We start from the raw sequence: 14,792 nt of genomic DNA, 5'->3' as shown, positions 1-14,792 counted from the left end.
ACTGCTTTATGGTTGGGAAGGTATCTCATATGACACTAGGTGACAAATTCAGGGAAGAAATGGGTTTGGGGAAAAACAAACTGCGACAAGAGGGATTCCCAAATGCCCAAATCGTCACTGTTATCTAAAAACTTTTGGTTTGCCCAATTTCTGAGCTCGTACAGGTCGAATTCACACTGAGTCTCAACTATTTTGTACTGTGTATAAATTAATGGGGACCTATCTAGATCAGGCATGGGAGGGGTCATCGAGCTTTCCTCATTTTTCTTCCCCTTTCCCTTATGCGATGACATTTTCAATTTCAAAGGAACATTGAAGGAACAATGTTACTCGATTATTTTATGACTGAAATTGCAGAGGGGGACGACTTGCAGATGGCACTGGTAACTTCAAAACACTTCAAGCTAGACCTGCACAATTCAAATGACTGTCGAAAGGGAAAATTTGCAGGTTACTGAGAGATTCTTATAACGGGATTCACGGGGGTTGCAACGGAATTATTACTGTTTTTGGAGCGGGTATTAATTAGGAATGCATTTGTTGGCGGGAGAGATTAGTTGTCCAACGTTTATTTGCTGTTGGCGGGTGATTTGAATGGTAATGGTCAAATGACATGGAGGGGAGGTGACGTGGATGGCGGGATGAATGACAAGTGGTGTGAGCGGATGGCACGGGGGTGAATGGGTGGAAGGAAGCACAAGATGGCGGTTTTCGAGGGTGGGGGCATAGGAGTGGTAAGCTGTATCGGGAAGGGATCCCCCAAAAATGCCACGGGATGGACACGTAGTCAGGGTGGTCTATTCAAAAACCATTTTTTGCCCCCCATTAAATCTCGAAGGGTCAGGGGGGGTGTTCGAAAGTTGCCCCCCGTCGTTGATTTGGGCGAGGGCATTCTTCACCATTGATACATGCAAAGTTTTTATGGTAAACGACAAAAGGTCGTTTCAAATCACATTAAAATTATTTAAAATCAAAACTTTAATAAAACATAATTTGGCGACATTTAGACTAGCACGCCCTACGGGGTTTTATTTATATATATTTTTTATATTTCTTTTTTTTTGGTTGATAAGTGGGTGAATCCTGAAAATCATGCTTACCCTGTGGCTGAGAGGCCACGACTCAAGGGCATCTAAGCCGTCAAAGTCACCCGGGGATCGCACCCGGCCTGAGCCGCACCAGCAGAAACCATGTTGGATTTTTGGTATCGGCGAGACTAGAACCGGTGACCTTTGCATACGAAGTGCCTTAACAACGCGCTCCTTCACCGACTATTCTAGATCTCTTTGATATATATTTTTTATATTTCATTTCTTTCTTTTTCATATATATATGTATATATTTAAATTCCTTTTTTTATTTATTTTTTATTTCTTTCTTTTTCTATTTTTCTTTTTATAGGCTAAACAATTTAAAATGAAAAATAATTTTTTACAATATCCTTGTGGGATAAATGGCTAAATAACCATACTGGACTACTATATTTATAGGAACCTAACAATAATGACATGTGTAATTGTGATTTTATGTAATTGATGCAAAGAAGAAAAATTAAATTATTATTGTAATGCTTGTCTCATGGGTTTCATGAGCAAGGAATTTTATTTTTAGGTAAGGCAACCATTGAGAGCCCTTAGGATTGGTCATAAAGTCAAATTGAGTCAATGTCATGTATGAAGGACCCTTCTTAAGCATGTTACATAATTGTATGAGTCATTAAAAGAATAAAAAGGCCCTCCAAGACCAAGCTAAAGCATCTCCTTCAATTCGTCTACAAGATGGAGTAATAGATCTACATAAAAAAGACACTTCGGCTCACCCACAGTTTAGGTCGGTTTATTTGATGAGCAAAACACTATAAATAGGGTAGCTCGGCCTCATTTTAGAGACAATTTCGGTCAAGAAGTCTGCAATAAAAGGTGCGAAAAAGGAGCCTCATAACTAGCAAAGAGGAGGAAAGGAAGAGCGAAGTCTTTAGCATTGTTTTTGGGTCTGTTTTGGGCTGAATCACTCCACACGTGCGAAGTATATATGCTGTCTGTTGCAGAAGAAGCCGAAGTACTGCAGTCCCATTTGAAGGTCAAGTGCTGTCTGTTGCAGAAGAAGCCGAAGTACTGCAGTCCCATTTGAAGGTCAAGTCAAGGAGAAGACTAAGGAGTATCTCAAGTCGAGTTGTCAAGGAAGTAGCCTCCACCAAGAGTGAGGATAATCAAGGGTCAAAGTTGGTCAACCTCATGTGCTAAGGGTTTTTGAATTAGGGCCGAAGAGGTTGCAGGTCTGAAGCAGAGAAAAAGGAAGCCGAATTCTGGAGGGTAGCGGGAAGGAGGAAGAAGAAGAGGTTGGACTATTGTTGACTTAAGCAAGAAGGATCTCATCAAGGATGCTGTGTGTCTTGGTCTTGGAGTGGCAAATAGGTCAAGGGTCTTGGTCTTGGTATTCGTCAATTGAAGTCTCGATAAGAAGAAGAATTTGCTTGGGTTTTCCTCTCAAGTGGGAGAGGTTTTGGCCCTAACTGATAGCCTACAATCTGTGTCTCTTGTCTCTTCATTGTTTATGCTTTGGTAGTTGTTTGATGAAGAAGAACACTATAATAATCTGATTACAGAAAAGATCCTAATCTATTGAAGTAAAAAGCATTCACAAGCAATTATCATTAATAGAGAAATCCCCTGATCTTGATGCCCTAGATTTCTCAACAAGCTAGAGAACGTCTAGTGTTGGTGCATTCAGATTTGTGTGGTCCTATGGAGGTTGTGTCTTTTGGAAAGGCACATTACTTTCTCACTTTCATTGGTGATTATTCTAGGAAGACATGGGTGTATTTTTTGTAGAAGTCCGAAGTGTTTTCTCATTTTCTCGAGTTTAAAGCTTTAGTTGAAAAGCAAAGTGGTCTAAAACTTCTCACCCTAAGAACAAATAATGGGGGAGAATACAAGTCAAATGAGTTTTTGAATTATTGCAGGAAGAATGGAATAAAGTGAGAGTTTACGAATTCATACGCTTCTCAACAAAATAGTGTTGCAGAGAGGAAATCCAGGACCATAGTTGAAATGGCTAGGAGCTTGTTAAAAACTAAGTCTCTTGGAAATGAGTTTTGGACTGAAGCAGTTCACATAGTAGTATACACTCTTAACTGATGTCCTATAAAAGCAATGTTGAATTTCACTCCAAAAGAAGCCTGGTCAAGGTACAAACCAAATGTTGCACAGATGAAAGTTTTTGGTTGTACTGCATATGCACATGTTCCTAAGGAAAAGAGGAAAAATTAGATGATAAGAGTGTGAAATGTATTTTTATTGGCTACAGTGCTGAAACAAGAAGTTATAGGTTGTTTGATCTCGAAGTAGGGAAGGTGATAATAAGTAGAGATGTTGTGTTTGATGAGGATGGAATCTACCAGCCAGAACATGTAGAATTTGAATTAAAGAAAGATGCAGTGAATATTGGTGATTAATCAAATTCCAATTCAATAGAGATAGATGAAGTTAATAAGAAGCCTAAGTGGCTTCAAAGGGGACATTTAGAAAGCAAAATGTTGGATATAAATTTTGAAAGAAGGATTTCTAGATCCCAAAGTTCTCTAGTAAATTATGCACTTATGGCACAGGTAATGAACATGGATGAACCACGGGATTATGTAGAAGCATCAAGAAAGAAAGAATGAAACAAAGCTATGGAAGCAAAATGGAATGCCTTGGTGAAAAATGATACATGGGACTTGGTCAAATTACCAAAGGGAAAATATGTAATTGGCACTAAATGGGTTTATAAAACTTTATATGGCACAATTGATAAGTACAAGGATCGTTTAGTTGCAAAGGGCTATTCACAAAAAGAAGGAATTGATTATATTGAGACATTTGCCCCAATGGTAAAGTTAGATACAATCAGGATGGTTCTTGCATTAGCTGCACAGTACAAATGGCCAATTTTTCAGATGGATGTTAAATCAACTTTTCTGAATTTTATGTGGATGAAGAAATTTATGTGGAGCAACATGAAGGTTTTGAAGTGCCAAGAAAAGAAGCTTATGTTTATAAGTTGAAGAAGGCATTGTATGGTCTAATGCAAATGCCAAGGGCATTGTATTCAAGAATTGATAAGTATCTTTAGGATCACGACATAGTTAAAAGTTTATCTGAGCCCAATCTTTATATCTTTCAGTCAGGACAAGAGATTTTGATAGTTGTCTTATATATTGATGATTTGATCTACATAGGGACACTAATGAACTATTTCAAAGATTTAAGTCACATATGATTGCTGAGTTGCATTATTTCTTGGGTATTGAAGTTTGGTAGAAGGAAGATGGTATTTTCATGTCACAAGCCAAGTATACTTGGGACATTTTGAAGAGGTTCAAAATGTTGGGGTGTGAGCCAGTGGCAACTCCTTTGGAAGTTGGGTTGAAGTTATACAGACATAATGGCTCCAATTCAGTTGATGTTAATTTGTATCGTCAATTGGTTGGAAGGTTGGTCTACTTAACTACAACTCTACCTTATATTTGTTTTGCAGTCAATATGGTATCAAGATTTATGGCAGAACCCAAGGAATTGCATAGGAAAGCAACAAAGAGGATTTTAAGATATTTGCGTGAAACAATTGGTTATGGTTTGGCGTACATGTCTATAGAAGATTTCAGGCTAATTGGTTATACCTATTCAGATTGCGCTGGATGCATGGATGACAGGAAATCAACTTCAGGGTATTCATTTAGTATGGGTTCAACAACAGTTACTTGGAGTACTAACAAGCAACCTATAGTTTCTCTCTAAAGTTTCTCTCTCCATAGCGGAAGCAGAGTATAAAGCAGCAACGACAACAACATGTGAAGCAGTTTGGTTGAGAAGAATTCTAGAGGATCTACATGAGCTGCAAGAGAAACCTACTTAGTTGATATGTGATAATCAAAGTGCTATTCAGATGACCAAGAATCCATTTTTTCATAAGAAGACCAAGCATATTGATATTCATTATCATTTTGTTCAAGATTTGGTTCAAGAACGGGTGATCTGTTAATTTTTCATCAATTGTTCTATGTTGCAACTATTACTTCAACAATATCCAATAACATTCAATTTAACAATTTCCACTTCTTCAATTTAACCAATGACAGTAGAGCAATAGTAGATAGAACAATTATTCCAATGCACAATGAAAGACAACCAAGAGACAAGAGACACAATATTTGGTCAATGACCAGGGAAAAACCCCACTAGGGGGAAAACCTTTGCAAATCTTCTTCTATTAGATTGTCTTCAAATGTTCATTAGAGAGAGTACATCATCTAAGAGTCAAAATCAAACTTTGACTAGCCAATATCCAAAACAATATCCAATATTCAATCTTATGTCAAATTAATATACCAATGTCAAAATGATGAGGAAGAGTCAAATTTTGTCAACTGTTGGATCTACAAAAAGTCAACAACAATTGACTGCCCTAAACAGTGAAGTCAACAATAGTCAAATATGCTTCAATTTAATTTGGTCAAAGCCCAATTAATGCAACCTCTTTTGCTTGTCAAGGATCAGTGAAAACAACTCCAAAAACTTTGGTCAAACTTGGTCAATAGAGAGAGAAATAGTACAACTCTAGTTTTCAGTCAAACTTGCGGTCAACAACAACCAAACTCCTCAAAATGCCTTAGTCTTAGAGCCAAAAAATGCGGCCTGATGGGACAGACCTTCTCCAAGAAAATCGAAGTCAAAAGTCTCCTTTTGACACTTGGTCAACGCTGGTCAAACTGCATTTGCAAAAAAGTCAATGTTGGTCAAAGGTGGTCTAACTGCTTCAGAATTTCCTCCTTCCTTCCTCACTAAATTCAGCCTCCTTAATCGTATCCAAAACCCAAGAAAACCAAGTCAAATCATATGCCCAATCATCAAAGGTCAATGATGCCAAAGAGAGAAATCAAAGATGCCTCCAAACCCTTGCACATGTGAAGAAGAATAGAGTTGTCTTTAACCTGTACAAACCAAACAAATGAAGAGAGAAGAAGAACGTGTGTTGTGTGATGTTAAAATGAGGCATGAGGGCACTTATATTTATATGCAATGTGAGGAGTGCCATCTTATCCTTGAGATGTGACATTTGACCAAAGGCCAACCTTGACAATTTTGTATTTGTGGGCTTGACCTCAAAAATCCATTTCTCCTTGTTTGATTTGAGTGAACTTTAGGTCAATTTTGGTCCTCTCGAAAAGAGGAATTCAATGCAATGATTATCTCCATCAAATGAGTTGTCCAAAGTGGAATTTGACCCTAGTTGCATAATTTAACACTCGCTCTCAACTAGGGAGAATTTCACCTACCAATATCTGACCGTCAATGATCATGCCATCTTGGCATCATGTACTGTCTCTGCGTGTCTCTGCTCATCTCACGCTGAACATTCTTGAATCTAAAGAAGAAATGTTGTAGGGGACCTCCAATTACTACCCTGCATCTATCACCATTGGGGAGACTCTGCTACCACTCAGAATCATCATCATCATCATTGTTGGGGAGCCATGGCTACCACCCAGAACCAAAGACAATGTGCGAGACCAACTTACCCCAAGTGTAGGGATCACACTCTATCCCAAAGTCCCTGTAAATAGGTGAGATAAACGTAAGGATCACACTCTACCCTATTGTCCCTGATCATGCATCTTAAACTTGAAGAGTCAGATGTTAGAACACTTGCCTCCACCAACTTGGGCGAGATCCACCTACTACAAGGGGTAGGGATCACACTCTGTCCCAAGTTCCTCAATCCGTTGGCTAGATGGGAGAGGTTGTCCCACAGAGTGGGTAGGACGCTAATTGGGGCATACTTTGACTAGGGGAGATCCCAGGTCTCAACATCCTATAGGTCAGAGGTCTCTCATCCCCAGGAGCCTTACAGCGCGGTTCCTCACCCTGGGAGCTCAACCAGGGGGGAAGCGCATTGCTTAGTGTTCTTGATCAGCCTGGACCCTTATTTGAAAGGGTCATCTCAACCAGTCCAAGTTGCTCTTTGAAGAGCAAGAACTTCCCTTTCGGCAAACCCTTGGTGATGATATCGGCTATCTACTCATCTATCGAAATGTGGAGGAGTCTCACAACTCCTCTTTGCACCATGTCACGGATGTAATGATGCTTGATCTCGCTATGCTTCAATTTGTCATGAAACACAAGATTCTCTGACAAAAGAATCCCACTTTTGTTTTCACAATAGATGACTATTGTGTCCAAAACTTACTCAAATATCTCTCCAAAGAGCTTCCTCAATCAAAATGCGTCACAACTCGTCAGGCTAGTTGCAATATACTCAGTCTCTGCAGTGATAAGGGCTATGGATTTCTGCTTCCTGCTCATCCATGATATCATGGTGAATCCTAGACTAAACAATATCCAAAAGTACTCTTCCTGTTGACAACATTACCAGCCTAATCTGCATCTGTATATCCATGTAGTCTAACATCTCCAACGAATATCTCAATCCAAGGTTAATAGTCCCATGTAGATATCTCAATACATGCTTGGCAGCAACCCAATGCACATGGTGAGGCTCGGTCTTGAATTGGCTCAAAGTGTTAACTGTGAAGCATATGTCAGGGCAAGTGTTTACATGAAACATCAGAGCACCAACCAGTTGTCTATACTTAGAGGGGTTTGCTAGGTCTGCCCTAACAACCTCTCCACACAACTTCTTGAAATTCAACTCCATACGTGTAGGCAAGGAAACTCTTGCCCGACTTTTGCCATACTTCTAGTCTCAGGAAATAGTGAATCAAACCAAGGTCTTTCATCTCGAACTTGGAAGCCAACTCCCTCTTACAGATGAGAGGGTTTGCACTTGTCATGAATAAGTCGTCAACATATAATACCAAAATGAGAGGCATACCTTGGATCATTTTGAAGTATGAGTTTGGATCAACATTGCTCCTTGTGAATCCTAACTTCATCAAGTAATTGTTAATACGAGCATACCAAGCACAAGGGGCTTGCTTCAATCCATAGAGAGCTTTCTTCAATCGACATACATGGGTCTTCCTGTCATAAATTTCAAATCCTGGGGGTTGTTCTACGTACACTTCTTCTTGTAGCAAACCATGTAAGCAAGTGGTCTTCACATCCATTTGATGGAGAGTCCATCCCTGACTTGCAACAATGGCTACTATCGGACGGATGGTCGTATATCAGGCCACATGAGAAAATATATCATCGTAATCTTCTCCCTCCTTTTGAGAGAATCCTTAGTCTACGAACCTTGCCTTGTATTTTTCAATGCTTTCATCAACCCCATGCTTGATCTTATAGATTCATTTGGAGGTTACCATAGATCTTCCCTTTGGTTTTAGCACAATATCAGATACATCATTTTTCACAATAGACTCATATTCTTCGGTTATTTCATCCTTCCAGACTTGTTCCTTCACAGCTTCTTCAAAGGTACTAGGTTCAACTTGAATCATATTCCTCATAGCTACAACATATGCTTGGTACCTACATGGCTTCTTGCTTTCCTTGAAACTTCCATGAGCAACAACATGTTTCTCGATGTCTTGTAGAGTGTCCTTGAGCCAAAGTGGTCTTTTCCTGGTAGGAGGATCACTTGGAGGAGGATTCAAGGGGTCCATAGGCTCCATGGGATCATCAACGATGTCCTTCTCAAATTCAGGCATAGAAGGACCTTCTAGAATATCCATATCCTCACTCTTGTCTTCAGGAGGAGGAGGCGGAGGGAGGTCCCATACTTTTCAAAGGGCTACATCTTCATCGAATGTTATATCCTTGCTAATTTCAAACTCTCTTTGACTAGAAATATATATTTTAAATGCTTTAGAATCTTCACTATATCCAACAAACTTACCTTTTCTTTCTGTAGCTTCTAGCTTGTTTCTTTTGTCCTTTAGTGCATGGAAATATACGGGGGTAGCCAAAAATTCATATATGACCAATATCCAGCGCATGGAAATATACGGGGCAGCCAAAAATTCATATATGACCAATATCGGGCTTGACATCCGTGAATACTTCCTCGAGAGTCTTGTTGTCCAAAGCTTGATGAGACAACCTATTTGAACATATACTGTCGTGTTTGTCACTTCAGCTGAAAGGAACTTTGGCAGCTTTTGATCATGGAGTATGGCTCAGGAAACTTCTACAATGGACTTGTTCTTTCTCACAACCATTCCCTAATGTAGGGCATAATGGTCTCCTTCTTAATTCCTTCATTTTTGCAAAAGTCTATAAATTCATTTGAGATGTATCCCCCACCATTGTCGGACCTGAAGATCTTTATTTTCTTCCCTGTATGATTTTCAACCAAAGTCTTGGAACTACTTGAATATTTCGAATGCCTCATCCTTGTGCTTTAAATAGTATACCCATGTCTTCCTTGAGAAATCGTCGATAAAGGTGATGTACGGGCATTGGACCACATATATTTGAATGAATGAGATGAAGGATGTCTTTCGATTTGTTTTCGCTAGAGGGGGATGGTCCCCTTGTCTTCTTTCCATTGGCACACTCAGGGCATACTCCATCAATTTTGGAAGTGCATCATAGTGTAGATGGGCCAGCCTTCGGTGCCACAACCCGTTTTTGATGGTTTGTATTATGGACCATAACTAGGAGGGGTCTTCCAGTGACTCTATAGATTCCTTCAAACCTTGATCCCAATGTGAAGGCATTTCTCATATAGGATCCAACAGGCCAACTGAGTACTTTTCCTTTGATGAATGCAACCCTTATTCATTTATCCTCCTAGGTAGATATCAATACCAAATTCTTCTTCAATCCCGATACATACATCACATCATGAAGCAAAACAGATTCCGTAGAGTTCAAATGAAATTTGGCAGAACCAAAGCCCTTTATGGGATGAGTGGTATTGTCACCAAGAATAATGTTTGAATTAGTCTCCCTCTCTACCAAATTAGAGAGAACTTCCTTATATCCAGAGAAGTGATGAGATGCCCCACTATCAACCAACCAACTATCCCAAGAATCCGGAAAAGATGAACTAGATAATGCGGAAATAAGAATATACTGAGATTGATTAGTAGCATTACTTTCATATCTGGAGTTTCCAGACCTCTTTGGTGGACGATAGCTATCTTCACGATCATTGGGAGAGTCTCTTCTTCTTTTGTTTCTCCTTCGATCTCTTCTTTCATACGACTTGTTGTTGATAGAAGTAATGAACATATCCCATGATGCAGGAAGGCCACTAAGGGCGGTCATCACCAATTCCCTATCAGGTTTGATTTCTTGAGTAGTCTAGAGTTGGTCCTTGATCTCAGTGATTTTGGTCGTCCATGCTGCAAAACCCGATGAGTCAACTAGCTTTTCATTATCCTTGAAATAAGAGGTAGACATTTTTACCAAAAGATTTTGCCCTTTCAATCAACTCCTTAGAAGATGGATGCTCTTGCTTTATGTCACTTGGGCTTGTCTTCACCTCTGCTCTGATGCCATGTTATTTTTTCATCAATTGTTCTATGTTGCAACTATTACTTCAACAATATCCAATAACATTCAATTTAACAATTTCCACTTCAATTTAACCAATGACAGTAGAGCAATAGTAGATAGAACAATTATTCCAATGCACATTGAAAGTCAACCAAGAGACAAAAGACACAATATTTGGTCAATGACGAGGGAAAAACCCCACTAGCGGGAGAACCCTTGCAAATCTTCTTCTATTAGATTGTCTTTGAATGTTCAATAGTGAGAGTACATCATCCAAGAGTCAAAGTCAAACTTTGACTAGCCAATATCCAAAACAATATCCAATATTCAATCTTATGTTAAATTAATATACCAATGTCAAAATGATGAAGAGTCAAATCTGGTCAACTGTTGAATCTGCAAAAAGTCAACAGAAGTTGATTTCCCTAATCAGTCAAGTCAACAAAAGTCAAATCATGGTCAAATCTGCTTCATATAATTCGGTCAAATCCCAATCTATGCTGCCTCTTTTGCTGGTCAAGAATCAGTCAAAACAGCTCCATAAACTTTGGTCAATAGAGAGAGAAAAAGTACAGCTCTGGTCTATGGTCAACAACAGTCAAACTCCTCAAAATGCCTCGGTCTTAGAGCCAAAAAATGCGGCCTGATGGAATAGGCCTTCTCCAAGAAAATTGAAGTAAAAAGTCTCCTTTTGACCCTTGGTCAACGCTGGTCAAACTTTAACTGCAGAAAAGTCAATGCTGGTCAAAGGTGGTCTAACTGCTTTAGAATTTTGCCCTTCCTTGCTGAATTCGGCCTCCTTAATCAGATCCATAACCCAAGAAAACCAAGCCAAACCAAATGCCCAATCATCAAAAGTCAATGATGCCAGTGAGAGAGATGAAGATGCCTGCAAACCCTTGCACGTGTGAAGAAGAATAGAGCTGTTTTTAACCCGTGGGAACCAAACAAATGAAGAGAAGAAGAATGTGTGTTGTGTGATGTTCAAATGAGGCATGAGGGCACTTATATTTATATGCAACTTGAGGGGTGCCATCTTATCCTTGAGATGTGACATTTGACCCAAGGACGACCTTGATAATTTTGTATTTGTGGGCTTGACCTCAAAAATCCATTTCTCCTTGTCCGATTTGAGTGAACTTTAGGTCAATTTTGGTATTTTCGAAAAGAGGAATTCAATGCAATGATTATGTTTATCAAATGAGCTGTCCAAGGTGGAATTTGACCGTAGTTGTATAATTTAACATGATCGAGATTGAGTACGAGTACTGCACAACAAATGAAGTAGCTGATATATTCACTAAAGCACTATCTAAGGAAAAGTTTTGCAAATTAAGAGATGATCTTGGAATATTTCCAAATGATCATTATGGGGGAGAAATGATGGAATAATGATTCATTTGCAATAAATAAAATTGTTGTTTTTAGTGAGATATTTGTGGAGAAATTAGTGGAATGACAGATGAGAGATTTGTGGAGAAATTAATGGAATGACAGATGAGAGATTTGTGGAAGATTGCTGAAAGATTTATGGAGTGAATATTGAAAGAATATAGGAAATGATTGAGAGATTGTAGGAGATGGCAGATGTCTCCTCATGTATAAATATCTGCTATTGATAATGAAAATGTGTGTGAGCTGTGTGCATTATTGTCAAATTATTTTTGCTCTGTTAATTCTTTTGCTGGTGTATTTCTTCAATATATCACTGTAAACTCTGCATATAATAAACTTTCCATTTTTGGCTGACAAGAAAATATGGTGGATTAACCTCTTTTTGAGTTTTAGAAGCTATTAAAATGTTCAAAACTTTATTATACGAATTCTTCGGTTTTTAACTATTGCAATACATTGATTTGAGTTTTTGAAGTTATTAAATGTTCAAAACATGATTACATAATTGACTTGACTGTTATCCATTGCGATATATTTGTCTTATAGCACTTACATGTGGGTATTTGAAAATGAAAGTGGCTTAATAACAAAAACAATGTGATTTTGTTTACCATTTCCTATCCCATAAAAGTATCGACAGGGTAAGAAGAAAAGAAGAATACAAACATATTTATAAACACAAATGGTTTGTTTGCATCCATCTACATAGAATAAAATAATGACACTTTAAATTCTTATTGGGAATTCAATCGAGATGCTGGATCCTCGTAAAAATCTGAGACTTCATTTGGTTGATTTACAGACATTGTTGTTGTGCTTGACTACTCTATGATTGGGTTTTCATTATAAGGATTTCCACATTGACTATTGTTCTTGACCACCTTGTGAAATCTCTTCTTGTTGCTTTGTGATACTTTTCTTAATTGCAAGTGTATTAAAAACAAAAGTGACATATCTATCTGGCTCTTCTCAGGTAATGCCGGAGAAGCACTGGTTCGGAAGAAGGCCACTTCTTCCTCTTTGTCTAAAAAACATTAATATTGTTGTCGGCGAACCTATGGAGTTTGATATTTCCACACTTCAGCAGAGAGCTGAGTCTGTGTCGAGAGTTCTTAGAGCATCCGGGGATGAATGCAATGAAGGAAACAAGGGCCATCTCGACAGCTCTGGATGGCCAACAGGATTGTGTAAAGGATTAGATGAAATCGCGCAGAAATGGCTTTTCATACATATCTCGGATCACATTCGAAATGCCATGCAGAAGCTGTGCGCAAAAGCCAGGTCTCTTAGTAAAAACGACCATAAATAATTTACACCTCCTGTATCTGGGCAGGATTCAACACTGAGAATTGCAAGGTAATGCGATGATTTTTGTTTTGTGAATGTCACAACCAATAAAATGTTAGAAAGCGATCATATAGCAAGTAATAAAAACAATCGGTATATTTTATCATTTTGTTGATTCTTATTAATAAAATGATATTTTCTGGATTTTTGTTTTAGGACTGTCGCCAAATTTTATGTTATTTTTGCAACATTTTTGTTAAGTTTCTGCTGTTTTCTGTCATTGAAAGGGGAAATAAATAGTATGGTGGAGGCATTAACGTTAGGATTAATGAAAAATCAACAATGAAGTTGATGTAGTAACTTTGGGATGTGTTAATAGTTTTAGTTGAAATATATTTCTTTGTTTAAAAGGTTGGTTTTGTTTTTAAAATGGGGAGATTTTATCATGATGAGTAGTTGCTGGATTAACTTATTATTATTATTCAATTATTTTTATTAGGTTAACCTGATTAATTTTTTGATAAACAAGTTATGCTACTTTGTAATTTTGTGGTGGTTCATAAGAGGGTAAATTTTTACCCTTATCAAATTTCTTTAGGTTTTAGGTCATTAATCGGTTTTTTTACATCCAGTAAAATAAACATCTAGCCAAGGAGATATTTTTTCCCTAGTAAGTCCATGACTTACATGACTATATTGTGGTTTAGGAAACTGTGACCCAAGAGTATCACGTCCACACCAACTCTTAAAATTGTTGGATTTCGTTTAATATCTCTTCCCAACAACCATAAGTTTAGAACCTTCACCACTTTACAAAACAAAATCTTTATAATACAATTGCACTAACAAAAATTGTTTTCCTTAACTAAAACAAATTGACTTACATGACTATATTGTGGTTTAAACTGTGACCCAAGAGTATAGAAACTGTCAAAGAAACTGTGACCCAAGAGTATAGAAGCTGTGAAAATCACATTCACACCAACTCTTAAAATTGTTGGATTTCTTTTAATATCTTTTCCCAAAAACCATAAGTTTAGAACCTTGACCACTTTACAAAACAAAATCTTTATAATACAATTTCACTAACAAAAATTGTTTTCCTTAACTAAAAAATGATTTTGATTTTATTTTTAATTAAGATATACCCATTTTTACTAAATATGTATAAAAATAATTTTAATGGCCCAATATATTGACCTACTAGAATTTATTTGCCACACATCTACTGAACCAAAATGACTTGCTCTTCAACCATAATAAAAACTCATTGTGTTACTTTTTATCTAATGGAATCTCATAAGACTTTTTCACTTAAATGATATTAGTTTGACCATATGGTAAGACTTTCTAATTAAATGATATGTAGGTTGACCATTATATAATGATAGTTAATAAAATTTAATTAAATATAATATATGTAGGTTGACCATTATATAATGATAGTTTAGTTTTAACATTTCTATGCTGATAAAATTTAATTAAATAAATTAACAAATTAATAAATTGTAAATTTAGAAATTTAGAAATATATTTATAGAATATTTTAGTAGTAATAAAAATATTTTTTAAACAATAAGTGGATAAATTATATTAAGATAAATTACAAATCACAATTTTATTTTCCAAAGTTTCAAAATAATAATTACTTTGTTGAAGCTC

General features: G+C 37.3%; 1 protein-coding gene across 2 annotated transcripts in view; it reads left to right on the top strand.

The window, feature by feature from the left end:
• The window catches only part of LOC149155574 (N-acylphosphatidylethanolamine synthase-like), a 224,078-nt gene extending 210,733 nt beyond the window's left edge, over positions 1-13,345 (top strand). For both annotated transcript variants that reach the window (XM_089440698.1, XM_089440699.1), the window contains exon 5: positions 12,817-13,345. In XM_089440698.1, the coding sequence (XP_089296824.1) occupies positions 12,817-13,152 (336 nt within the window). In that variant the 3' untranslated portion in view covers positions 13,153-13,345. The remainder of the gene's footprint in view (positions 1-12,816) is intronic.
• Positions 13,346-14,792: the final 1,447 nt, after the last annotated feature.

The sequence above is a fragment of the Pinus tabuliformis genome, chromosome 9 (genome assembly GCF_031772625.1).
Source record: "Pinus tabuliformis cultivar Carrire ecotype Pingquan chromosome 9, CPIR1, whole genome shotgun sequence".
NCBI classification, from domain to species: domain Eukaryota; kingdom Viridiplantae; phylum Streptophyta; class Pinopsida; order Pinales; family Pinaceae; genus Pinus; species Pinus tabuliformis.
This window is presented reverse-complemented; position numbering and strand designations above follow the sequence as displayed.